Genomic DNA, 27,692 nt, shown 5'->3' with positions numbered 1-27,692 from the left:
CTTTGGATGGACTGGGGGAGGAGGCACGGCAGGAGGGCCGCGAGGAGGGAGAGCCGGCTGCCAAGCGCCCCCTACCTCTCCAGAGATGCGCGCGGTGCCCGGGGCCAACTTCCAGGCCCAGAGAGCCAGGGGAGGGGGGCGCCGACGCGGGGTGGACGGCAAAGCCCAGCCGGGCGCCCCGGCCGTCCGGCTTCCAGAACCGGCCGCACCCCCATCTTAGACCCAGTTCGTGCGCCCCTGCCCCCGGCAGAACTCCGGCCTCGGCCCGCGCCTAGTCCCGCCCTCTCTCAGTCCCTCCCTCCGGCACCGACGCCTTACCGGAGCAGGAGGGGGCCAGGGCACCTCGCCGCCCGCCGCCCGCGCCGAGCGGGGCCGCGGGTGCCGCCGCCGCCACTGATCCTCTAAACGCGCTCTCCCCGCACTCTCCCGGGCCGGGGGATGCAGAATGGTTTACAGAGGGACCGCGAGGCGCTGATTGGTCGCCGGGCGCCGTGACGTCGGCGGGCGCTGCATTAAGGCAGGGGGCTTCCAGAGCTCAGCCAACAGCCAGAGCAGTGACCGAGCCGCCGGAGCTGGGGAGAGACGCGCCGGGGCCGCGGACCGGGCCGGGATACCAGGGGCCGAGGGACGCGCGCCCGGAGGGAGCCAGCGAGGAGCCGGGGCCCGGGTGGCGACCGCGCCGGACTGTTCCAGCCGCCGGCCTACGGTGGCCGCTGCGCCGGGACAGTATTTTAAAGCTCTCCAAGCTGCCCCCTCCCCCCGACTCCTCCCGCTGCAAAAGGAAATAATAATAATAATTATAAGGAAGGAAGGAGACTAGAAAGGAAACCCAGATTTGCCACCACAACGAAAAAGGAGGGGGAAAAAGAAAAGGAAAGAAAGTCGAGCGACTCGTGGGGTTGGACGCAGGCAGCGGGACCGTGGGCCGAGCGATGCCGGGCTGCGCGCTCGGGCGGCCGCGAGCTGTGACTGGAGCCACCATGCACTGCCGGGCGCGGTGAGGAGCAGAGCGCACGGCCTCCCCGGAGGAGCCCGGGCGCAGGGAGGGCCACCCGAGGACCCGGAGGCCGCCTGGCAGGCCGCCGGCCGAGGTGACGGGGCTGGGGCGGGGGGAGCTAGCGAGTGCGCCTGGCTGCGGCCGCCCGAAGTCGTCCTCCTCGGTGTTCGATTGACACAGACACTTTTGCAGAAAGGGGGAAGCCGAAGCGACCACCCCCACCAACCACCAGACCCTCTGCCGGCCCCTCTCGCCCCCCGCCCCTCGCGGGCCCCGCGCGGGCCCCCGGCGCCCCCGACCCGCCGCACCATGCCGGCCGCGTAGGATCCAAAGCTTCTCGACTCGTTTTACGATTATTTTCTTTATTATTTTTTTTAAAGAGGGGTAGCCCCCGGTGGCGGGCAGCCTGGCACACACGCCCCCCCGCCTTCTCAGCCCGACAAAAGCAGATGCACTTTGACTTCTGATAGCTCTACCTCAAACCCGAAAGAACTCCGCGGCGCTTCCCCCGCAAGCCGAGCTCGCCGCGTCTTCCTCTCCTCGGTTTTATTTATGTATTTCCGTCCCCGCCGCCGCCGCTCCTGGTGACCTTCATTCCTCCGCGGGCTCTGGGCAGAAGAGCGGCTTTCTCGCGCGCCCGAGACTCCTTCTCCTCGCCGGGGGAGCCGAGGCGGCGCCGCTCCCGGGTCCCGGGACCCTCGGCCGCGCCCCGCCCCGCGCCGCCCTTTCGGTCCCCCGCCGCGGGTCTGGGTCTGCATCGCCCAGAGCGTCCCTCTCCTTTGGAGGAGCCGGGGAGCTCCCGGCCGCCGTCCTCGGGAGCCATCCCTTCGGGTCCGCTCGTCCCTGGCTCTCCGGGCCCCACCCGACCAAACCAAAGACCATGGTGCACTGTGCCGGCTGTAAAAGGCCCATCCTGGACCGCTTCCTCTTGAACGTGCTGGACAGGGCCTGGCACGTGAAGTGCGTCCAGTGCTGCGAATGTAAATGCAACCTGACGGAGAAGTGCTTCTCCCGGGAAGGCAAGCTCTACTGCAAGAACGACTTCTTCCGGTGAGTACCTCCCTCCCGCCCGCGGCCGCTCCCTCCCCCGGGCCCTTCCCGGCCGGCTGCGGATCAGAGGTCAGCGTGGCCGGGCGCCGCCGCTGGGGAGGGCAGCCGCATCCCGGGGGCGCCCGCTTCTCCGCCAGCTGGCGCGCCCAGAGCGCGGGGGAGCGGCCCTATTTCTGCCTCCTGGAAATTGAGGGTCTGGGCTTCGCTGCACGTGCCCGGGAAGAAAGGGACTGAGCCCGCCTGGGCTCAGAAGCCCCCTCCACGCTTGGAAGAGACAGGCCAGCCTCGGGTGCTGCAGCCCCCGCCCCCTATCTTCCCTCTGGCAAGCTCTCCAGAAAACTCCACTCCCAGGTCCTCCCCGGGTTCTTCGCCCTCCAGGCTGAGCTTGGGAATCCCGCCCCGCTCCCAGCCGCTGTCTTTTGCCTCTGAGAAGTCTTGGCGGGAACGCGGAGCCTTGGGGGTCGCATGCCCCAGCCGGGGGCCGCGGTAGCAGCAGCTGAAGTCCTGCACTCCCAATTGTCCCTCCGAAATCCGAACTGGATTCTAGGCTAGACCGAGGCGGACTGCTGCGCTCTAGCCGGGGAAGTGCCCGAAGGTTTTTCTTGCGGCCCCGCTTGCCCGGGTCGGGAGACAGAGCCGCCCCGGCCCGACCCCGACCCCGGGCTGGGAGGCGCCGGCTCCTCGGCGAGCCCTCGCCGGCACGGTTCCGCCTCAGCCCACTGCCCCTTCGCCTCCTCAGCCCGGCTGGCTGGAGCCCCGAGACTTCTCTACTCCCTTCCTCTGTCCGGCATTTGAATTGTCTTTTCTTACGCTCGCGATTTTGCCATCTTATCCGCACCGACACGTACCTCCACCGGAGTGCCAGCGCAAAAGAGTACTGTAATTTCTCCGTGCGGAGTTGAAACCGCGCAGTTTACTCGGCTAACTTGGCCTCTGCTTTCTTTCAGTTGGTGGTGACAAATCGCAAATGCCGGGCGGTGGGGAAGGGGTCGAGACCACCCGGGAGCTGTGTCCAGGGCCCAGGACGCGCGGCCTGGGTCTGCAAAGCGCCGAGCGACCGCGCACGCGGGGACGCGGAGCCTCGCGGGCGGGCTCGGCGGCCGGCGCCGGGTTTTCTCTGCAGTACTGGATCCGAGCCCGAGCGCCGCCACCCGGACCCGCTTCCAGCGGGCCCCCGAGGCCCGGCGCGGCGACACCCGGCAGGGCGCCTAAAGCCGGCTCAGCCCCGCCGCGACCCCCACTCGCGCCAATCTGCCAGGCCTGGGGCAGGAACGTGGCAGCAGCCCAGTTGGTACTGCGGGGGCTCTCCGCGGCTGTGCTTGCTTGCCCGAGGCCAGGCCGGACCTCCTTTTGTAGAGAAAGGGGCGACGTTGGGAGAGAAAAATCGGTTCTCCGGACACATTTATTCGGAGCTCCAATTCGAATTTGACTCCTCTGAATTTAATCAGGAAAATAGGTGTCCTGATTCTGGTCCCTTGGTCGTCACCTTGCCACCTTTTTCAGGGAGTCCCCCCTCCTATGGAATAACGCTGGCGAGGGGCTGGGTTTGGGGCAGCTGGACCCCCTCGTTCTAACCATATATTTTTCCTCCTCCCCTTCCTCTTGCTGCCTTCTTCCTCTCTCATCCCGCCTCCTCCCCTGCTTCGCTGGCTCTCTGCCTCTCTTTGGCGCGATATCTCTCTCTCTCTCTCTCTCTCTCTCTCTCTCTCTCTCTCTCTCTCTTCCTCCACCTCTCCCGCTATCTTCTCTCCTCTCCTCTGTCTCCCACGCCAACCCCACCTTCTGCAGATGTTTCGGTACCAAATGCGCGGGCTGCGCTCAAGGCATCTCCCCCAGCGACCTGGTGCGGAGAGCACGGAGCAAAGTGTTCCACCTCAACTGCTTCACCTGCATGATGTGTAACAAGCAGCTCTCCACCGGTGAGGAGCTCTACATCATCGATGAGAACAAGTTTGTCTGCAAAGAGGATTACCTAAGTAACAGCAGTGTCGCCAAAGAGAACAGCCTCCACTCCGGTGAGGCCCCATTGATTCCCAGCTGGCTAGGGGCGGGTGGGTCCTGGGGAGGAGGGCCCGCCAAGGCCCCTGCTCACCTGTCCCTTCCCTCTCTTCAGCTACCACTGGCAGCGATCCCAGTTTGTCTCCGGATTCCCAAGACCCTTCGCAGGACGACGCCAAGGACTCTGAGAGCGCCAATGTGTCGGACAAGGAAGGCGGCAGCAACGAGAACGACGACCAGAACCTGGGCGCCAAACGGCGGGGGCCGCGCACCACCATCAAAGCCAAGCAGCTAGAGACCTTGAAGGCCGCCTTCGCAGCTACGCCCAAGCCCACGCGCCACATCCGTGAACAGCTGGCGCAGGAGACCGGCCTAAACATGCGCGTCATTCAGGTCAGACACCTGGTCTGCCGCCCCCAGGGACCGACGTGGCCACTCTAGGCGGCCAGTCTAAGCCTGGGACGAGTCAGAGTCGGGGAGGGGAGTGAGTCTGAGGAGACTGGGGGAGAGTGGAGGAGAGGCCAGATCCCGCTGGACCTTGGAAAGGCAGCCTAGAAGGTTTAGAAACCCCTCTCCCTCCCAGCCCAAGAGAGGTGGGAGAGCTACGGAGGGGAAGGGGTGGCTGGGGAGCCCGACCTGAAGCTGGCGGGGAGGACGCTGTCAAATACAGCTCATACTCCTCTTTCTGGGCACACCCCCACCTGATTAGGAAGGAACGGGGAAGGTCGATGTGGGATATAGAGTCAGAAGGTTCCTCTTCTGGCATTTGCACAAACGCATCTTCAAAGCCTCTTCCCCAACTTTCTGGGTTTCTTGACCCAGTTAGACAAGTCCCAGAGCAGAGACTTCTCCAAAGAGTGGTGGATGGGTGGAGAGTCTGTTCTGCCAGGGAGCAGTCCCAAGTGGGATGGGGAGGAGAACCCATCTGGAGGCAGCTAGGCTTGTGCGCTGGAAGGAGGAGACAGTTTGTGTGGTTCTGGCGGTGAGGGTCTCTGGTCCAAACCTAGGTATTGGGATAAAGGTGCTTTGGGGGCCTCTGAGGGTGTGGGTGGGTACGCGGGGAAGTTGAGTGCACCTTCCCACTGTGATCCAGGCAGGCACCTTCAACTGCAGGCTTGGGACCCCCTGGGGGGCTGTGCCAAGCTGTGCCCATGAGCTAGGCCAGGATTGTGCGTCTGTATCACCAATGGTTACTTGGTGAGAAACATACATTTGGCATTGGGAGATTATGTATGGGTGTGAAGATTGTAGTTTTGGTACCACTACCCTTGGGAAACAGGGTCAGCAGGAGGCTTTCTGTGTCTGTCCCTATCATGGATTTGGAGAGGGTGCTGCAAGGGCCCGAAAAAGGGAAGCTGTGTACATGACACTATTCTGGATAGGTTTGGTGTCTGCGTGTCTAGCCTCGGAGAAGCTGTACTTGTGACTGTGTGACTGTTAGTTAGCAACGACACCGGCTACATCACAACCGCCCCAGCCTGTCCAGGTCCCCTGTCGGGAATCCCGCTTTCCCTGGCTTACTGCCTGCCGGGTGCGGTCCTACTCGGAGACCCTACCACCGCTTCTGTACGCACCTGCCCCGAAGCCCAGCGACCCTGCAGTGGAGGGGAGTGGGCTGGGCGCCGCGCACCTCGGGGCTGGGGAGGGGAGTCTGAGTGGCCTCACCCCGCGGCGTGTGTGCTTCAGGTCTGGTTCCAGAACAGGCGCTCCAAGGAACGGAGGATGAAGCAGCTGAGCGCGCTGGGCGCGCGGCGCCATGCCTTCTTCCGCAGCCCGCGCAGGATGCGGCCGCTCGTGGACCGTCTGGAGCCGGGCGAACTCATCCCCAATGGCCCGTTCTCCTTCTACGGAGGTGAGCGCGGCGCGCCGTGCGGGGCGCCCCCAGACCCCAGCCAGCTTCGCTGGAAGCGGGCGGGAGGTTTCCATTCCTTGCTTTCAGTAGGAAAGTGAATCCAAGGGCGAAGTAAAGCCCGGGAGGTGGCGAGTCGAATCAAAGGGCCCAATCCCGACCCCGAGTGAGGAGGGCGGGCAGTACGAGGCCCCTTCCGTCCTGCCCCAGCCTCCTCCCCGTTGCCAGGTCCGCAGCCCCCCAACCCCCCCCGACCCCGGGAGTCCGGGCACCGCCCTCCCGAGCCCGCTCGGGGAAGCCCGCGCACCCTTAGGTCCTGCGCGGCCCGGCGCCGGGTCCTGACACCCTCCCTCTCTGCTGCTCCGCAGATTACCAGAGCGAATACTACGGGCCTGGGGGCAACTACGACTTCTTCCCGCAAGGGCCCCCGTCCTCGCAGGCGCAGACGCCCGTGGACCTGCCTTTCGTGCCGTCGTCCGGGCCGTCCGGGACGCCCCTGGGCGGCCTGGAGCACCCGCTGCCCGGCCACCACCCGTCGAGCGAGGCGCAGCGGTTCACCGACATCCTGGCGCACCCCCCGGGGGACTCGCCCAGCCCCGAGCCCAGCCTGCCCGGGCCCCTGCACTCCATGTCGGCCGAGGTCTTCGGGCCCAGCCCGCCCTTCCCGTCGCTGTCGGTGAACGGCGGGGCGAGCTACGGCAGCCACCTGTCCCACCCCCCAGAAATGAACGAGGCGGCCGTGTGGTAGCGGGGTCTCTCACGGGCCGGGGAGTTCGCGGTTGTACAGAAATGAACTTTTATTTAAGAAAAATAGGAAAAAGGAAAGAAAAAGAAAAAAAAAACCATGAACAGCAAGCCTCCTGCCCCACTTCTTGCTCCGGCCTCGGGGAACACTCTCGGCCAAGGGGAACGTAGAGTCCTGATCCGCTTGGAGGCGGGACTGGGATCCGGGCGCTGGATGGCCAGGGGCTCCGAAAATGCAGAGCCCTCTCCACCTCCCACTTGGACGGTACCCAGGACGCACGCCTTCGGCTCCGCAGACCCGAGCGGTGCCCGGCGGTGGGGAGGGCGCGGCCGGGCGGGGGGCGAAGCCGCCGGGCGCCCCCCAGCCAGCCCCGAGGGGTTTAGCTCTGAGAGACCTTATTAGCGTTGTCTCAGAGTCCAGCGACGACAACAAACTCTTATAGCTTCAGAAACACCGACCTGCTGTGCATCAGGTGGGACTATATATATATATTTTTTGTCTCTGGGTTTTTGGTTTTTGGTTGTTGGTTTTTGTTTTTTTTTTTTTGCCAAAATTGCAAAATTCTCAATGTAAAGCCCTCAGTATCAACTGTTCTACCTTCACAAAGCTCTACACACACAGATTCACACGGACACACTCGATAGCGTGGTCTCCAGCCAGACCCCTCAGTAAAATGACTTGAACATCAGCCGTACGAGAAAAGCATTCTACCTTCACACACAAAAGTTTTAAAAAAGACTATTGAACTAAAAACAGTCAACTGTTTACGTATAATGTTAAATTCAGGAGTTCAGTGTTTTACTAATATATCCTGTTTTGAAACCTCTTGTTCAAAAACAAAATGTTTTGAGCAATCAACCAAAATTGTTCTTTTTTCTTTTCCTGTAGATTTACTGACAGATTTGCAGGGCTTGCGCTCACTGTGCTAGTATGTAAAAAGGTGTTGTTTACACGAGGCAAAGAAAAAAAACATGATATTCAGACACTTGCCAAATAGAATAATTATAGCACAAATACTGTAAAGGTGCCTGGCACCAGCAACCTGAGAAAGTGTTACAAAAAAAGTGTTACAAGGTTTAAAAAAACATCTTTGCTAATTTTTAGTCCTGTTGAACATTCATGGAATTGTTAATATGACTTATATAGACCCACACAGGTTTTATTTTTGTGTCTTTAAAATAAAAGTCCAAAATATTTAAATTTTATGGTCAAATATGCAGTCAACAGCTGCTACTTTTTTCTTTATATATTAAATTTCTCATATGTCTTTTATTGTTCTAATAAACCTAAGCTTGTGTGACCTCCAGTGCATATTAGACCATTCACTGTATGAAAAAAAAACATGTTGAATAAATTTGTGAGTTTTTAATAAAAATAGAAAACCTGATGTTTAGATAACTGGTGTGGTATTTGATGCTTTCAGTGACTAGAGGGACGTTCTGATAGGACGCTGCATGGGCCCTAGAAGCCAAGAGGAGAGAGAGAGGCAGGATTGGGGTGATGCATCTATTTTTGCCTTGGCAGTGGCTTCCCTCCTTTGCTAACGCCAGCCAAGCTTGCCTCCGTGGCTTCCTGCTGCTATTAAATACAGATTTGCATTCTGTGGATTTAACTGATACAGTTGAGGAGATTTTTGCTGATAAGTTAATAAAGAATTTTAAATAGAAATCAAATCCATGGCTAAAACCGGAGTGGTTCCAGTCTGTGATTAGTGCACTCTCTTGCTTCCTTCCCCCGCACGTGTACAACCGGGCTTGCAAAGGTCAGATACTAGTAAACATATGGTGAGAGGTGTTTCTTCTTCATTTCAATTCATTTTCTATAGATAATCCTGCTTTCTAATTGGGTAGTTTAGAAGATAGTGTAAAATAAATGTATGGTATAGCTAGAAATGAACTACTTTGATCCCTTTCACAGAAATGATATGAAATTGTTAACTACTTTGATCCCTTTCACAGAAATGATATTAAAATTGTTATTTTATATGGTATTTGTTACATTTGAAGTTCCCCAGAAGGAAAACTGTTTTGCCCAGCACAAGATACGTATTGTCTCCCTGAAAGATGAACAAAAACAACTAATAGAGAAATCAAATTCCAACTGGGAGTCGCTAGTTGGTTTTGAAAAGTAGCTCAATTCCTTCCATTTCACCAAAAATAGAATTTGAATATTTTAATCTACTATGAAATAGTTGTGCATGTATGTATGTGTGTTTTAATATCAGAGGCTATTAAGAGTTCCAGAATTTCTTTTTCCATATCGCCTAGATTTCAGTGTGGATTATTTATTTCCTTATTTTAAAAATACCCCAAGTTTTACATTAAATAGCATGTAATTTCCAGGGCTCTTTTCATATTTTGGTAAGACGCAGCCAAGTTTATCTTTCCTGCAGAGAAAGCTTTAAAATAAGCAATATTTCACGGCCTCCCTATGATGACTTATCAAATGGGGGGGGGCAGTATCAGGGAGGAACCCGGCAGTGCTCTTTCAGAAATAAAAATTTATGGAATACAAAGGAGACTTCTGAAACTCCTAGGCTCTACATACAGCGCATTTTCCTCTATCTGCTTTATATATAACCATCGGATAGGCTTGTTTCTGCCCCTTTCGCATTTATATACATTAAATCATAGCTAACTTATTCATTATAGCGAGTATCCCTATCCCCTCCCCCTTAAAGACATTCATTTAACTGATCGTACGCTCGTCGGGAAGCTGCATTTTCCTATCAAGGCTGCTGAATTATTTAGCAGCCTTATTGTGGCATCGTGGTATTTGATAAGAAGCCTTTTAGAGTTAGGTACGTGGTGCATATTCCACTGGAACTCCGTGGCATTGGTGCATTTTCTGCCCTCGGCGTGGTGCGGAGTATCCTGGAGAATACCCGAACAGGTGGCTACGCTCAGCAGTCTAATTTGGAGCTGAAGGCCCGGGAAGAAGAGGTCTAGAAATGGTAGGGACTGATCTTCCTATTAATGTGGCACTACCCACCACTCGCTCTGAGGTGCAGGGCCCTAAGGTGCCCCAGTCTCATGTGGAGCTCCCGGGAGAGACGCTAGGGAGGGCGGGAAGCTCCGATGAGGTTCCCTTTCTCCTCCTCCGTGGCCCAGTTTGGCAACCTGGTTTCTCCTCGCGGCCATCTTAAAGCTGCCACCTCTGTGCCTCCTGCCACCGGCCCCCAGGGATTCAGCAGTGGGGAGTCACCATCTGCACAGGGTAAGGGAGTAAAAGCTCACCCCTCTAACTTCTCCTGGCCTGCTGGGTGCTAAACAAGGTGGAATGGGTGTGTGTGGAGAGCCTGGTCAGGCGGATGCCAAGAACGTGGGACCAGGGGTTTAATGAAGTCTGAGAAAAGAGGCAGGTGAGAACCTGGTTTTCTGAACTCTTCAAACTTCTGCTCAACAGTTGTTTCAGACAGTCTGGCATATGAGTATTTAATGTCACCTCTGCCCACCCTGCTCCTACATCTCCTTGCCATCTCACAGCTTACATTTATATTTATTATTATTATTAGGTACTAGGGATTGGTCCCAGAGGGATTCTACCTCTGAGCTACACCACTCACCCTGTTTTTTATCTTTTATTTTGAAACAGGGCCTTTACTAAGTTGCAGAGGGCCTTGTTAAGTTGCTGAGGCTGACCTTCAACCTGTGATTCTCCTGTCTCAGCCTCCAAAGTACTAAGATTATAGAAATAAGTATGCCACCATGGCTGGCGACCTTGTAGCTCTTAACATGCAGAGGGGTTGTGAACCAGGGTACCCTCCTGCCTCCTCTCCAGAAAACAGACTGTTCTTTTGGGAGACAGGTCTCCTTTGTTCTTTTGCTCATTTCATCTGCTCACATTTTTAGAGCATGCAGAGGTGGAAATTTATTCTAGAGAGGTATTGTCTTTGAAGTATCCCCTCTCACCGTTCAACTTCCATCCTCACCCCAAATCGGGCAGCCCTTCCCCCTCATCTCAAGAAACTAGAATGCATTTAAGGAGGGACCCGCAGAGGGAGCGTCCGAGAGGCTTCCCCACGGCCTGACGCCTCTTAAGTCTTGGAATCCTTTCCCCCACATCAGGACTCTTCTTTCTACCCTCATTATGGGGGAAGAGAACAAGGGACGCATTTTGAGGACCTTGGGGTGTGTGTGTGTGTGTGTGTGTGTGTGTGTGTGTGAGTGTGTGTGAGAGAGAGAGAGAGAGAGAGAGAGAGAGAGAGAGAGAGAGAGAGAGAGCTCTTGATTCCTTCCTAAAAAGGCTTCCCAAGTCAGCAGAGAGCAGGGAGTGCAGACAAGCAGGTCTTTGGCATCTTCTGCTGAATGTCTCAACTTCTGCACACTCTCTCAAACCGGCCAGCAGTGTCCTGTTTGCCTGACAGTTTAGAGGTAGCCTCTGCCCTGCCTCAGCTCCTTGTCTCTTTTCTCCTTTTTCCCTACCAAAGCCAGATTTCTATACACCATAAGTGCCCAAAATAGCAAGGGAAGAGGATTAGTGGAGGTAACTTCCTGAATGTGGGGAGGGAGAGACATATTTGTTCTCTGAAGCCCAGGGCAACTGCACCTTGTAAGGAAATGAGGAGCACATTTTCCCCCTCTGGAGGCCCAGGTGCAGGTGCAAGACTTCAATAATAGAGGATATGTTTAAAAACAAAACAAAACACCTGTACCTATATCCTGAGTTTTCTTATCAATGGTAAAAAGAGGTTTTCTTCATCTGAATTTCCTGCCTAGCCTGCCATTCTCTTCTTTCCATGTCTGAAGGGATTTTCCCCTAAGATAGTTTCTTCTTTTTCTCTGCAGTCATGGTTGTCTTCATTCAAGAACCACCTAGAACAGAGACATGCGACAGGCCATGTTAAAGTAGCATCCCCTCATCACTTTTGACTCTAAGGGTATATGAAGACTAAAGTCCGAGAGCCCCTCGAGACACTAGGGATCTGAGGGCTGTCTAGATTGTTCAGCTCTGGGATCCAACTGGCCTCCTGGGCTGTTCTCAAGAAGGGGCACTGAGCCAGGTGTGACAGTGACATACACAGGTTCAAGGATGGCCTCAGCTATTTAGGGAGACTCTTAATAACCTGGCAAAACCCTATTTCAAAACAAAAAATAAGCCGGGCGTGGTGGCGCACGCTTGTAATCCCAGCATTCTGGAGTCTGAGACCAGAGGATCACGGTTCGCAGACAGGCTCAGCTACTTAGTGAGGCCCTCTTCAACTCAGTGAGACCTGGTTTGAAAATAAAGAATAAAAAATAGGGCAAGGGGTGTATCTCGGAGGTCAAATGTCCCTGGGTTCCATCCCCAGACCTGCAAAAAAAAATAATAATAATAAATAAATAAAAAAGGGCTAGAAGTATAGCTCAGAGATAGACCCCCCCCCCACACACACACACAGAAGGGGCACTGCTACAGTGCATGACTAATGTCTTTTTTTTTTCTTCTGAATCCTTTTGAGGCAGTTTTCTGTCTAGTGGGTTCTAGGTCTTCACAGGTGACCTGCAACAGATACTGGAAGGGCAGACTACTTTGTACTCAGATTTATTATTGTGTGTGTGTGGGGGGCGGACTGGGGGTGAAACCCAGAGGTTTTCTACCTCCGGGCTATACTGCCAGACCTATTTTATACTTTATTTGGAAACAGGGTCTCACTAAGTTGCTGAGGGCCTAAGTAGCTAAGGCTGGCTTCGAACCTGTGGGGTCCTCCTGTCTTAGCCTCCCAAGCACCGGGATTACAAGCATGCGCCACTACACCAGGCTTAGATTTATTTATTTATTTTTGCGGGTCTGGGGATGGAACCCAGCGGCATTTGACTTCCAAGCTACACCCCCTGCCCTATTTTTTTATTCTTTATTTTGAAACAGGGTCTCACTGAGTTGCGGAGGGCCTCACTAAGTAGTTGAGGCTGGCCATGAACCGCGATCCTCCGGTCTCAGCCTCCCAAATGCTGGGATTACAAGCGTGCGCCACCACGCTGGCTTCCAGCTTAGATTTATTATTCTGTATTGCAGTTCATGTTTCCATGTTGTCTGCACCCCTAAGCTGATCACTCTGGGTAGAGAATCTGACTTATCTTGTAATTCATCTAGCAGTGCCTGCCACATAGTGGGCAGCCAGGGAATGCTGGATGGTAAAGGGATTGCGTCTTTCCTTCCGTGTGCCTGGATGCAATTAAATCTATCTTATTAACTCTCTATATTTTGAGTCTACCCTTCCTAAGGGTGGGCCCGAGCTTTTCTGCATTTGTACACCAGTTTCAGGTGTCTGGGTACGCCTTCATCTCTGAACAGTAAAGATATTAACACCTAGGAGTGTGTAATCCACGCTCCAACCCCTTTTCCATGCTCAGGCTACTTGAAGCTACAGAGAAGATCTTTATTTATGCACGGCCATTGCGATTTTTTATTAATAAAGACGCCAGCGGTTTGCTGCACACACAAGAACATCTCTGACAGGATTCCCGTATCTGGCCATAGGAATGTGCAGGAACCTAGGCTCCTAAAAGCCGTGAAAAGCCCAATCTGTTTTGGGATCCTCTCTACACGTGCCTGAGTGCGCACCCGAGGTCCGAGAAGCTTATCCTTGACCCCCTTCTCCTTCCTAAAGTCACCGTGCGCCACAGTTACACTACGCTTTATTCCTACACGAACCTCACACAAAGCTTGAGGCCGATTTTGTGCAAGGAGACCCCGGCTGCGCGCAAAGCAATCAATGCTCAGAGCCAGGGGCGGTCACGTGCCCGGGCGCGCTCCCGCGCCGCCGGACGTGCCCCTTCGGCGCGCGCGCACGCGCACACGCCCCGTCGGCCACAATTTCTCCGCTCTGCCGCGCGCTTCCGCCTTCGTCCTAGCAACGCCCGGAGTGACGCGCAGGCCCCGCCCCCGCCCGCGCGCCGCCCGGAAGTTGCCGATCGGGAGCTGCGCGCCCGGCTCCGCGCGGTCCCCGCCGGGGTGGCGGAGTGTTTCCCGGGCCGGAGCGTCGGGCGGAGAGACAGCGTCCCGGCCTCAGCTCCGGCTGCCCATTGGCGTGCGCTGCGCGGACCCTGACCTGGCGACGATGGCGGGGCCGCAGCCTCTGGCCCTGCAGCTGGAGCAGTTGTTGAACCCGCGACCCCGAGAGGCAGATCCTGAGGCCGACCCGGAGGAGGGTGAGGCCTGGCTGGGGCAGGCCACGTGCGGAGCGGAGCGGCTGGCCCCAGGGGCCAGTGGGGCGGCAGCTCGCCTCCCCGGCGCTCTTCTCTTCTCGCCGGAGGAAAACGGCCTTCCGCGAGGGTCGCCCCCGGGCTCGGCAGGACGGCTTCGGCCTCCATGCACACGCATTCTAGACTTGGTGCCTCGGTGGGTGGGCGAACATACTTGAAAACTCAGGCGAGGAGTTGGTTAAGTTGGTAGAGGTTGTTGGAGGGAGCCAGAGTGTGGCAGCAGTCTGGTAAGTCTGGAAGTTCTCTTGCAGGATGCTCTTACTAGCAGCCTAACCTACTAAAAGTCTTAGGCCCATTGCAACTCAGTGAGACCCTGTTTCCAAATAAAGAATAAAAATAGGGCTGCGGGTGTAGCTCGGAGTTAGAATGCTCCTGGGTTCCATCCCCGATAATGCCAAAAAAAAAAAAAAAAAGAGGAGGGAGAAGGGAGCTTCTCTTGTGTGTGTGTGTGTGTGTGTGTGTGTGTGTGTGTGTGTATTTTGCACTCTGGTTGCTTCTAAAAACTTGCCTGGAGAATGCAGGAAAAGGTAGGATTCCCTGGTGCTATTTAAGACTTTTTAGGTCTCAAGGCACTTGGCCTCTGGACAGACTGCTGTTCTGTAAGCTGATGTTGGAGGTCTAGCTGGGAGTAAGTAATCCTGCTTTAGACTTGAGTCAGAGAAGTATGAGGAAGGGATAAGAATGAGGGATAAATGTGAGTGCTGAGCCGTGTCTTAGGAATATCAGTTGGAACTGGGGGCTGTTTAGTCAGGATAAGTTGAAGAAAACTCCGGGGAGGAATAGGACCGAGTGAAGATGGAAAGGAATGGCTGATTAAAGATATTGGACTGTCACATGTGGAATTGGAATTAGACTGGTTTTGTAGGATTCAGGGCATACAAATAAATATATCTACCAGTATATGCAAAGAGTTAGCTTTCTGTTCAGAAACAGCAGTCTGCTTGGAGAGGTAATGATTTACGTTGGTAGTGATTTTGTAGAGGACATTCAAGTATAAGTTGAAGGGGGTTTAACAGGTTTCCCATTAAAGTTCCTCCTAATCTGAGATTCTGATTACTTTCTTCCCTCCCCCACAGCCACAGCTGCCAGAGTGATTGACAGGTTTGATGAAGGGGAAGATGGAGAAGGTGATTTCCTGACAGTGGGTAGCATTAGAAAACTGGCCTCGGCCTCCCTCTTGGACACAGACAAAAGGTATTCTGGCAAGACTACTTCTAGAAAAGCTTGGAAGGAAGACCATGGGGAGCAGATTCTTCCAGGTTCATCTGGTGAGTAGATGGATTTGTATGGAACTCTTTCCTAATTTTGTAGGGTTGAGATTTTTTTTTAAAGAGATGTTCTCTACAAGTCTCTGTGCCTCTACCAACTGTCTCAGGAGAGAGCATTGATTTGGTATTAGGAAGGGCCTCGGAGTTACTTCATTTCACTTCATAAAGAACCTAAAGCCCAGAGTGATGAAGCTGCTGTAATCCTTTTTTTCAGCTTAATGGTTCCCCCTAAAGTGAAGTGAAAGAAAAGGCAGTGCATATTGGGGAGGGCTTTATGTCAGAGAAGCCTTGTATCTGATGAGCACGCTGCTCCAGATTTTGACCCCTTTCCTTCAGTGTTTCAGGTCTTGCATTCACTCACTGTGTGACACCATTTGTTAAACTCATCTTTTGCCATTGTAAAAGTAACACGATGCTTCCCTCTTCCCTGCAAGGGAGTTAGGAGGATATAAGCTTACAGTTTTCATGAACTGCAAGTTTCTCACGGGGAAGAAGGGTCTGGATGTAGTGATTATTGAGAAGGTGCCATTTGTTTTCCTTTAGGAAGGTCAGGGGGACCATGTTGAGAATCCACAGATAATATAAAAGAAGCTATCATTCAGGTTATATCTATGATTTAGTTCTTGATGTAGTTCTGGGAGCTCCTGATAAGCTCATTTCATATTTGTCTAGAGACTGATAAAGGGACCAATCACAAGATGAATATGATAATATTTATTGAGCTTTCACTACATGTTAGCCACTGTGGTTAGCTTTTTAAGTTCTGAGAGCCTGGAACATAGTAAGTCCTTAAATATTATCACTTTTATCATTGCCTGTATCTTTGCATTTAATCCTCCCAATAGCCCAGGAGGTTGGTATTATTTATCCCCATTTTACAGATAAGGAAAGCGAGGGGCTAACTGATTAAGTAACTTGCTCAAGATCATAAAGCTGTTACGTGGAAGAGCCAGGATTCAAATGTAAGCAGTCTGATTCCAAGAGATACACATTTTTGTTGTTGTTGCAGTACTCAAGGATGTTCTACCACTGAGCTACATCATTTTATTTATTTTTTTTTCCCAGTACTAGGGATGGACCCCAGGGGCCTTCTACCTCCAAGCTCTACCCCCCAGTCCTATTTTTTAGTCTTTTTTTTTGTGTGTGTGTGTGGGTGTGTGGTACTGGGGGTGGACCCCAGGGGCTTTTCTACCTCCAGGCTATACTCCCAGACCTATTTTATTATATTTTATTTGGAAACAGGGTCTCACTAAGTTGCTGAGAGCCTCACTAAGTAGCTGAGGCTGGCTTTGAACCCGTGCGATCCTCCTGTCTCAGCCTCCCAAGCACGGAGATTACAAGCGTGCGGCACCATGCCTGGCTGTCTTTTTATTTTTTGAAACAGGGTCTTACTGAGTTGCGAAGGGCCTCACTAAGTAGCTGAGGCTATCCGTCGAACCATGATCCTCTGGTCTCTGCCTCCCAAATACTGGGATTACAAGCATGTGCCACCATGCCCGGCTTCACGTTTATTTTTGAGACAGGGTTTCACTGTGTTGCCCAGGTGGGTTTCTAACTTGTGGTTCTTTTGCCTTACTTTCTTAATAGCCAGTATCACAGGCTTGCACTGCTTTGCCCAGCCCAAGATCTCCACTCTTAATCACTGTGCAGCATAAATGTTTTTTAGTCTGAGAAATAGCATCCTTATAAGAATGTTATTGAAGAAGATTGTTGATAACTGGTCCTGTATCTAGCAGTCATGCTTGTCATACTGGGGGAGTTTATGTTCTATCATGGAAGAAATTGGATAAATAGTACAAACTTCTAAGTATCAGTGATGCCCCAAGCATAAGTAAAACTAAGAGCCCTGACTAGCATTTCTTTTCTTTTTTCTTTTTCTTTTTTTTTTTTTTTAAAGGTCTGGGGATGGAACCCAGGGGCATTGGCCTCCGAGCTACACCCCGTGCCCTATTTTTTATTACTTATTTTGAAACAGGGTCTCACTGAGTTGCAAAGGGCCTCACTAAGTAGCTGAGGCTGGCCGCAAACCTTTGATCCTCCTGTCTCGGCCTCCCAAATTCTGGGATCACAAGCGTGCACCACCACACCCAGCTCAATCTTAACCAATTTTTAAGGTCCAGACCAAATGCTACGTCTTTCATATAGTCTTTTTACCTCCCACTTTCTCTTTCCTTTCCCTCTCTCTCTCTCCCCTTTTTCTTTCTCTCTCTCCCTCTCCTCTCTCTCTCATACTGAGCTTTGAACCTAGAGCCTTGCACATGCTAGGCAAGTACCCTCTATTGAGCTAAATCCTGTTTTATTTTATCTTATTTTATTTATGTGGTACTGGGGATTAAACACAGGGGCATTCTACGTCTGAACTACACCCCCAGCCCTTTTTTATTTTCTGATTAGAAACAGAGTAAGTTACTAAGGCTGGCCACAAACCTGTAGTCCTGTCTCAGCCTCCCAAGTACTGGAATTACAAGTATATGCCATAACACCCAGCCATTCCCAACATTTTAAATTTAATTTCATTTTGTTTTGAGACAGGGTCTAGTTCAGTTGCCCAAGCTGGCTTTGAACTCGTGATCCTCCTGCCTCAGCCTTCTGAGTAGCTGGGATTATAGGCATGTACCACTCTGCCCAGCTTCCTTATAGTCTTTCTTAAATTCATTTGCCCCTTTTGAGTTTTTTTGTCAAAACTCCTTTGGGCTGGGCGTGGTGGCACACACTTTAATCCTTGTATTTGGGAGGCTGAGACAGGAGGATCCAGGTTCGTGGGCAGCCTCAGCTTCTTAGTGAGGCCCTTTGCAATTCAGTGAGACCTTGCTTCAAAAGAGTTAAAAATAACGCCAGGTGTGGTGGCACACGATTATAATCCCCGCGCTTGGGAGGCAGAGACAGGAGGATCACGCAGGTTCGAAGCCAGCCGTGCTGGCTTAGGAAACCCTGTTTCCAAATTTTAAAAAAGTATAAAAAAATAGGTCTAGGAGTGCAGCCCGGAGGTAGAAGGGTTTTCAGGAACCCCAATACTACCAAAAACAAAAAAAAAGGTCTTGAGGGGTGTAACTTGGAGGTAGAATGCCCCTGGGTTCCATCCCCAGTACCACAAAAAAACCAAAACCAAAACCAAAAAAACCCAACTCCTTTGGGTTATGACATTTTATCAAAGCACTCTCAGTTTTTCCATGTATTGTAGTTTTTCTAGGTCATCTTTTCCATTAAGCCTTTGTTAAGTTTAGATCCATGTCCTGTTCATTCTTGCTTCCCCCTTAGCATTTTAGAGATAGTAGATGTGTAATAAATATTTGTTGAATTGAGTACAATAATAAAAATGTCTCCCCAATAGATGCTATGGTTCTTTAGTTGAAATGAAAGATATGACCTGGTGTTTTTCTCTAGGTAACACCCATTTTTTTCTTCCTTTCCTCTCTTCAGGTTCAGACAAGGAAATATCTGATGAGGAAGAGTCCGGAGATGGAGATTTGGAGGGGCCAGCCCTGGAGGAATCCGATGTAGATGATGTGAGTGCTGCTGAGGAACAGGATGCTGCTGATGGTGAGGCGAGCAGGCTGGCCTGGAGGGAGAAGAGCAGGCGCCGCTCTGCAAAAGCACCAGGCTTCAGTTTCCAAAGCATCAGTGACTTTGAGGAATTTACCAAGGGAATGGATGACCTTGGGGACAGTGAGGAGGAGGAAGACGAGGACGAAGAGAGTGGCATGGAAGAAGGGGACGTCGAGGAAGACGTGGAGGATGAGAGTGAGGAGGACAAGGTTGAAGACCGGAACAGTGAAGATGATGGAGTGGTGATGACCTTCTCCAGTGTTAAAGTTTCCGAGGAAGTGGAGAAGGGAAGGGCTGTGAAGAACCAGATAGGTTTGTATGTGGCTTTTGCTGGTTGCTTAAGTCTCTTCGTTTTTGTCTGCTTTTTGTTTGTTTGCTTGCTTGCTTTTGGCTGTCTGTCTCCAGTGTCCTCCCAATTAGTTTGTGACATGCCTCACTTAGCTAGAGGCCTAAGTCCCTTCCTCTATGCTTAGCCAGCCTTTTCTGCACTGAGCTGCTTAGGTGGTTCTGCTCTAGTACTTTCAGCAACTATGGAAGATTGGAGAGGAAAATGTTTTTCCTTTCCTTGGGCATTAGCATTCCCACTCTCATAGGAAATATTTGCTTCTAAGATATAGAATTTATTTTCTAGAATAGAGTGTTTCCATAGCATGAAACTGATAATGCTGTGCTGCTTAGAGATTGGCATGGTTCTTGTCTCTCCCATCTCCATCCCAGGAAGACTTAATAACTCAGGGATGGGATTCTTTTTTCTTCTTTCTCAGCTCTGTGGGACCAGCTCTTGGAAGGAAGGATCAAACTACAGAAAGCTCTTTTGACCACCAATCAGCTGCCTCAACCAGATGTTTTTCCTGTTTTCAAGGACAAAGGTGGCCCAGAATTTGTCAGCGCCCTAAAAAATAGTAAGAATACTTATGATGCCATATTGAGGTACTTAGAACCACTGGGTTACATTGGGATATCATGGGATTGATGTACAGGAAGAAGAGAATATTTATGGTATAAAATACTGGCTTCAATTCTTAAAAATAGCAATATAAGCTGGGCATGGTGGCGTATACTCGTAATCCCACTGCTGAGATTGGAGGATCGAGGTTCGCAGACAGCCTCAGCTACTTAGTGAGGCCCTCTGCAACTTAATGAGACCCTGTTTCAAAATAAAGAATAAAAAATAGGGCAGGGGGTGTAGCTCAGAGGTCAAATGCCCCTGGGTTCCAGACACACACACACACACACACACACACACACACACACACATATAAGCCAAGCCTGGGTGGCATACACTTGTAATCCCCCAGCATTTGAGAGGCTAAAATAGGAGGATCGTGGTTTGCAGACAGCCTCAGCTACTTAGTGAGGCCTTTGCAACTCAGACCCTGTAAAGAATAAAAACAAAAACTAGGGCTGGGGATATTGCTTGGAGGTAGAATGCCCCTGGGTTCCATCCTCAGTATGCAAAAAAATAAAAATAAGATAATAAAGATAGGAATATAATCTGTTTATGAAAGCAAACACCTTGGATTGAAATTTATTGGGTGGTTGAACCATCTCTTTTCCACTTTTTTTAACTTATTCTTACTCCTTAGATTCCTCTTGCTTTCTTCCTTACTCTTTTGTTTTATCTATCATCTATCTATCTATCTATCTATCTATCTATCTACACTTAATGATTGAGTGTGGTACTGGGATTGAACTCAGCAGCATTCTACCTCTGAGCTGCACTTCTAGTCTTTTTTTTAGTGGTACAGGGATTCCTGGAAACCCTTCTACCTCCGGGCTACACTCCCAGACCTATTTTGTACTTTTTATTTGGAAACAGGGTCTCTTAAGCCAGCAAAACTGGCTTCGAACCTGTGTGATCCTCCTGTCTCTGCCTCCCAAGCACGGGGATTGCAAGCGTGCGCTACCACGCCTGGCTCTAGTCCTATTTTTTAAATTTTGTTTTGAAATCATCTCACTAAGTTGTAGAGGGCCTCACTAAGTTGCTGAGGCTGGTCTTGAACCTGCAATACTCCTGTCTCAGCCTCCTAAGTACTGGTTTTTACAGGTATGTGTCACTATGCCCGACTCTCTAAGTTACTTCTTTAATATGTAGGAGCACTATTTGAGAAACTGTAGGTTAGAACAGAAGGGAGAGGATGAGTGATTAAACTCAGTTTATTTATTTATTTGTTTTTTGCAGTTTTTTTGCAGTTCTGGGGATGGACCCTAGGGGCAGCTTGTATCGCATGCTTAAACAATGCCTTCCTTTGGGTGGTTCTTAGAACAAGGAGCTAAGGCAACTCTCTTACTCAAATCTTTCTTTTCATGGCAGAGTGTAAGGAAAGATGATGCCTGCAGGGAGAGGAATACGTTTTGGCAGAGAATTACTGAGCTATAAAGTCAAGGAATTCTAGAGGGAAAAAGAATTTAGAGATTATTTGATTCCCTATACCCTCATTTTACAGATGAAAGAACTGAGGCCCAGAGAGTGACTAGGAGAGAGTGTCCAGACTTACAGAACTTGTTCATGAATGGCAGAGATGGAACTCCAGCTTTTCTGCTTTACAGCCTAGGAGTCTTCCTGTATTCCTTCTCACCACACTGCCTCTTGTGTGTTCAGTGGCATCAAAGGACTAGGGTACAGAGAGACTTAGGGTGAGTGCACTGTGATTGGAATCATTATTACTTATGTGCATGCTGAGATTTAATATTTGTACTTTAAAGCTTAAAGCCAGGTATGCTGGCACATGCCTATAGTCATAGCTTTAGGGGACATTAATCTGGAGCAGTTTAGGTATCATTCAAAAGCATTACTGAAAATAGGGTACTAGGGCATTAAAAATTTGGAGGCTCGCAGGGCATGGTAGTGCATGCCTATAATCTTAGTACTTGGGAGACTGAGGTAGGATCACAAGTGCAGGGTATGTTGGTGCATGTCTATAATCTTAGTGCTTGGGAGGTTGAGACAAGAGGATCACAGGTTCATGGCCAGCCTCAGCAACTTAGCAAGGCTCTCAACAGTTTAGTGAGACCCTGTTTCCAAATAAAAAATAAGATTGGCAGTGTAGCTCCAAGGTAGAATGCCCTTGGGTTCAATCCCCAGTATCATAAAGACAAACAAAAATAGGGAGGCCGAGGCAAGAGGGTGATAAATACCTTGAGCCCTAGAGTTTGAGATCAGTCTAGGTCTATACTATATAAGTTCCTGGACTTAAAGGATGCAGTTAAGAGTTTGAAGGTACCTGAGACGGACATCTAATTTGGTATCTGCCTCAAAGTGAAAACACTTTTTAAGCTATTTGAGATACATGTATAGAAATTTTAGAATAGGGAATTTTATGCACATTTTGTGTAATAGAATCTCTGGTTTAAGTAGAAATAATTTCCTGTGGTCCAGTTTTTATTTTATTTTATTTATTTAGGTTTTTGTGTGTGTGTGTGGTACTGGGGTTCCTGGAAACCCTTCTACCTCTGGGCTACACTCCCAGACCTATTTTTATACTCTTTTATTTGGAAACAGGGTCTCTTAAGCCAGCAAACCTGCGCGATCCTCCTGTCTCTGCCTCCCAAGCGCGGGTATTACAAGCGTGTGCCACCACGCCCAGCTCAGTTTTTATTTTTATGTCCTGCCATACTTGAAGTTTGTTTCTTATGTGAAAAGTCTGGGCAGTCCTTCTTGTAACCCTCCTGCATTTACTTTGAGGCTGGGTCTTTTATACTCTCTCTCTCCCAGTTTTCTTTTTCCTTAAAGAGATGATAGATTGATGGTGTAACATTTTTTTGAGATTTTTGGAGCACTTCTCAGCTATTTTTAATGCCCTAGTACCCTAATTTCTGGAATGCCTTTGGATGAGTCCTAAACTGCTCTAGATTAAATGTCTTAAATGTTATATGTAATACCTTTTTTATTTTGTAATTAATTTTTCTTGAGTTTTTTCCCTTTATTAAAAAATTCATCTTAGCTGGGCATGGTGGCGCATGCTTGTAATCTCAGCATTTGGGAGGCTGAGACAGGAGGATCCTTGTTCATGGACAGCCTCAGCTACTTAGTGAGGGCCTTTGCAACTCAGTGAGACCCTGTTTCAAAATACAGGATAACAAATAGGGCTGGGGATATAGCTCACAGGTAGAATGCCCCTGGGTTCCATCCCCAGTACTGCAAAGAAAAAAAATTCATCTTAAAATCTAGATATTTTGAGGGTTAGCATCAGGAATAACAGACACATTTTTATTCTTGGATGCCATTTAGTTTCTTTAGCTTTAGCGTGCGTGCATGTGTGCCTGTCTGTCTGTCTGTCTGTCTGGTATTGGGGATGGAACCCAGAGGAGTTTTACCTCTGAGCCACACTCCCAGCCCTATTATAGATTTTAGTGTGATGCAAAGTCTCACTAGGTTGCTGAGAGTCCTTGAAGTTGACCTCAAACCTGTGATCCTCCTGAGTCAGCCTCCCAAGTACTGGGATTATAAGTGTATATCACCATGCCCGGCTGACCTGTTCTTTTTGTACTTAACCAGTTGCCTTTTGAACTAAGTGGTGAATTTATTTAATCTGACAGGTGTCTCTTACTCTGGCAGGGTGGGTTGTGGTGGAGGAGGGAGAAGAAAAGACTGCTTGGTACTACATATTCTGAGAGGACAGGGAGCTCTCTACTACCCAGAATTTCTGTGCATCTGAAGGTAGCTGACTTTTGTTTCATCCTTCTTAGAGCAGTATGACATAGTATGTTGTATACTTCCCCATCTTGGTAGACAGAGTTTAAGAACAATTTCTTGGCTACATTACTCTGGATGACCAATTTATGCCGTTTTATATACCTGGTGTGGAACGTAGGCTGAATTTATACCAACCCCAGAACAAACACTGGAACTTATTGTCTTTAATTAAATCTCTTTTCAATTTGCTTGGTCTTACAGGGTAGTTAAAGTCTGACTGCTTGGGTTTAGATTTCATCTCAGCAATGGATTAGCTCTGTGACCTTGGGCAAGTTACTTCACAGTAAAATGGGGATAATATGGTTGTGAGGATTAAAGGACATAATCAATATAAAGCATTAGCACACGGTCTGGCACATATCGCGCCATAAATGTTAGGTACTGCTATGGTCTTTTTCTGCTGAAAGGCATTTGGCAATACTCAACCATGTGAATGACTCTCCTTAATGTAACTATCATTCCTACTTTGGTGGTTTTTTGTTTTGTTTTGTTTTGTTTTTGGTACTGGGAATGGAACCCAGGGTCATTCTACCTCTGAGCGACACCCCCAGCCCTATTTTTTATTCATTATTTTAAAAATAGTGTCTCACTGAGTTACAGAGGGCGTAGGTAGCTGAGGCTGTCCGCAAACCCCGATCCTCCTGTCTCAGCCTCCCAAATGGTGTGATTACAAACATGCCGTCACCATGCTGGGCGGCTTTAGTGGGATTTTAAGAAACTTTTTAGTTGTATTCAGTTTGCTTGCTTGCTAGCTAGCTACCTAGCTTGCTTGCTTTTTTGCCATACTGGGGATTAAACCTAGGGACATTCTGCCTCCAAGCTCCACCCGCAGCCTTATTTTTATTTTTTATTTTTTTTGGTGGTACCGGGGGTGGAACCCAGGGGCTTTTTCTAAATCTGGGCTATACTGCCAGACCTGTTTTATACTTTATTGGAAACAGGGTCGCACTAAGTTGCTGAGGCTGGCTTCAAACTGATCCTCCTGTCTCAGCCTCTCAAGCTCTGGAATTACAAGCGTGCATCACCACACCTGGCCTTTTATTCTTTATTTTGAAATGGCCTCACAAAGTATCTGAGGCTGGCCATGAATCTGAGATCCTAATGTCTCAGCCTCCCAAGTACTGTTATTTTAAGTGTGTACCACCCCACTCACCTTCCTGTATAATTTAAATTTAGCTGTTTGTTCTGGGAGGTGGGCAGTGTTATAGTCTATTATCAGCCTCAGCCTTTTGGAACACTGAGGAAAGGTGACTAGAGGTTTTTATTTTTTTTGCTGTACTGGAGATGGAACCCAGGGGCATTCTACCTCTGAGCGACACCCCCAGCCCTATTTTTTTTTTAATTTTATTTTGAAACAGGGTCTCACTGAGTTACAAAGGGGCTCACTAAGTAGCTGCAGCTGGCTTTGAACCTGCACAATCCTCCTGTCTTAGCCTCCCAAATGCTGGGATCACAAGTGTGTACCACCACGCCTGGCTAGAGTTTTTTTTTTTTTTTTTAGCCAAACTTGCCGGGCGTGGTGGCGCACGCTTGTAATCCCCGCGCTTGGGAGGCAGAGACAGGAGAATCGCGCAGGTTCGAAGCCAGCCACTTGCGCTGGCTTAGAAGACCCTATTTCCAAATTTAAAAAAATGTAAAAATAGGTCTGGGAGTATAGCCCAGAGGTAGAAGGGCTTCCAGGAACCCCAGTACCACCAAAAAAAAAAAAAAAAAAAAAAAAAAAATCGCCAAACTGAGTTCTTACCTCCAGAAACATTTTACCTTAGTTTAAAATATTTTCCTTTGGTTTTGGTGACACTATATTTGTTGTTGGGGTTCTACTTTCTGATTTCTTAAGATTTTTTTTTGCACTGGAGATTGAATCCAGCAGCATTCTACTTTTGAGCTATACCCCAGCCTTTTTTATTTTCTTATTTTGAAACAGGGTCTTACTAAGTTGCTGAGGCTGGCAGCCTGGAGCCTGCAGTCCTATCTCAGCCTCTCAAAGGCTGGGATTACAGGTGTGTACCACCATGCCTGGCTCAGCCTCCTTTTAATATCTCAATGTAAATTTCATTGCATTTAGAATCCTGTCCTTAGGTTGTATTTTCTCAATATATTTGCTTCTTACACTGTTATTTACTCTCATATCCCTAACTATATTCTATAAAACAACAGATGTCCAATTATATTCTACCTTAGTAAACTCTGAGTGCCAAATCATTGTATCTTTAGCACCTTAAACTCTACTTTTGTTTTGTTTGGTTTTTTTGGTACTAGGGATGGAACCCAGGGGCATTCTACCTCTGAGCCATACCCCCAGACCTATTTTATTCTTTCTTTCCTTTCTTTCCTTTCTTTCTTTCCAGTACTGGAGATGGAACCCAGGGGTATTCTACCTCCAAGCTACTCTCCCAGCCTTATTTTTCTTTCTTTCTTTCTTTCTTTCTTTTTTTTTTTTTTTTTTTTTGTGGTACTGGGGTTCCTGGAAACCCTTTTACCTCCAGGCTACACTCCCAGACACCTATTTTTTATATTTTTATTTGGAAACGGGGTCTCTTACACCAGCAAGGCTGGCTTCGCGGGAATTACAAGCATGTACCACCATGCCCGGCTAGTCTTTATTTTGAAACAGGGTCTCGCTGAGTTGCAAAGGGCCTCACTAAGTAGCTGAGGCTGTCTGCAAACTGCAATCTTTCAGTCTCAGCCTCCCAAATGTTGGGATTACAAGCATGTGCCACCACACCCGGCTCTGTTTTATTCTTTATTTTTGAAACAGGTCTCACTAAGTCATAGAGGGCCTCACAAGTTGCTGAGGCTGGCTGTGAACCTGTGATCCTCCTGTTTCAGCCTCCCAAGTACTGGAATTATAACCATGCACCACCATACCCACCTTGTAGTAGTTTTTTTAATGAGCATGACTGGCTTGAGTAGGTGAGAGAATTGAGAGAAATTCTGTAATAGGCACTGTCAGTTGTCTTTTTTCGAGTTTGCTCTATAGCTTTAAATGAAGTGATTAAAGGAAAGCTAAACTTTCACCATAATAAGTTGACCTTTTAGTGAATTGCTTGTTATTAATGTATTTAATGAGATGCATTACAAACTGCAGTGAGTACCATGTTTCATTATAGGTCTAAAATGCAATATCATTAAAGACCTTTAATAGAAACAATGGTTGACATTTTGATATTTCCCATAAGCAAAACATCCAAGAACACAGATAATATAACATAAATAATAGAGAAAGTATTATGTTAATTTGTGTGTGTGTGTGTGTGTGTGTGTGTGTGTACACTGAGGATTGACCCAAGAGTGGCATTCTACCTCTGCATTACACCCCCAGCCCTATTTTAATTAATTAATTAATTATTTTGTTTATTTTTGTTGTAGTAGGGATTGAACCCAGGGGTATTATACTCTTGAGACATACCCCCCAGCCCTTTTTATTTTGAAACAGGATCTCACTAAGTTGCTGAGTCTGGCCTGGAACCCTTGATCTTCCTGTCTCTGCTTCCATATACCAGGATTACACATGTTCACCACTGTGCCTGGCCCCTATTTTATTTTTTATTTCGAAATAGAGTTTTGCTAAGTAACTGGCACTGGCCACTAACTTTGAGCCTCCTGTCTCAGTCTCCCAAGTCCTGGGATTACCTGAGTGCCACCACACCTGACTGTCATGGAGCCTTAATAGATAATCTTTCTATTTTATTTTAAAACTTCATTTATTTTAAAGTAGGTAGTACTTTCATTCATATGGTTCAAAATTGAAAAGATGCTAAAGACTGTATAGTGAAAATTCTTCCCAGGGTAGGGAACCCTACCACTGGGTTCCCAACCTAGGTTCCCTGTAGGCAACTTATGTCAGTGAAAGCTCCCCCTTTTTAATGACTTCTTGCCTTAGGTGACAAATAATGAAGGCCTATTTCAGAGTTCTCTCAGTAATAAATGATTGGCACACAGTTGTCAGTAGAACCCTATTGAAATATCCTGTTACTTGAGATGGCCGTACATACTGTTTTGTAACCTTTTCTAAGTGTAGCATTGTGTCAGCCTAAGGACCCTTATTACTGAAGACTTCATTTAACCAAGATGGTGTAAGATTGATCTTTTTGTTTGAACAGATGGCTATCATTTCTTAAAATAGTTACACTGTTCTAATTCTAAAAGCGGTGCTATGCTTATTTTAAAATTTCAGAAAATACATAAAAGCATAAAGAGGAAAATAGGATTATCTGTAATCCTACTGCCTAGAGGTAACCATAGTTGTGTGTGTGTATGTGTGTGGGGGTACTGGGGATGGAACCCAGGGGTATTCTACCTCTAAGCTACACCCCCAGACCTATTGTTTTTTCTTTATTTTGAAACAGGGTCTCACTG

At 49.1% G+C, this 27,692-nt stretch overlaps 2 protein-coding genes across 3 annotated transcripts in view; both read left to right on the top strand.

Moving 5' to 3' along the window:
* Positions 1-1,877: 1,877 nt before the first annotated feature.
* Positions 1,878-6,642, top strand: LHX1 (LIM homeobox 1; the record flags this gene model as incomplete). Its single annotated transcript, XM_080712922.1, has 5 exons — positions 1,878-2,047; positions 3,836-4,062; positions 4,161-4,438; positions 5,732-5,897; positions 6,263-6,642. The coding sequence occupies 5 exons, from the start codon at positions 1,878-1,880 to the stop codon at positions 6,640-6,642; spliced, it is 1,221 nt and encodes a 406-aa protein (XP_080569048.1).
* A 7,036-nt stretch (positions 6,643-13,678) lies between these two features.
* Positions 13,679-27,692, top strand: part of AATF (apoptosis antagonizing transcription factor) — a gene marked incomplete at its 5' end in the record, with an annotated part of 124,430 nt that continues 110,416 nt past the window's right edge. For both annotated transcript variants that reach the window (XM_080712601.1, XM_080712600.1), the window contains 4 exons: positions 13,679-13,769; positions 14,900-15,091; positions 18,518-18,949; positions 19,402-19,539. In XM_080712601.1, coding sequence (XP_080568727.1) covers positions 13,679-13,769; positions 14,900-15,091; positions 18,518-18,949; positions 19,402-19,539 — 853 coding nt within the window. The remainder of the gene's footprint in view (positions 13,770-14,899; positions 15,092-18,517; positions 18,950-19,401; positions 19,540-27,692) is intronic.

This window comes from Muscardinus avellanarius, assembly GCF_963383645.1.
Source record: "Muscardinus avellanarius genome assembly, chromosome: 16".
NCBI classification, from domain to species: Eukaryota; Metazoa; Chordata; class Mammalia; order Rodentia; family Gliridae; genus Muscardinus; species Muscardinus avellanarius.
This window is presented reverse-complemented; position numbering and strand designations above follow the sequence as displayed.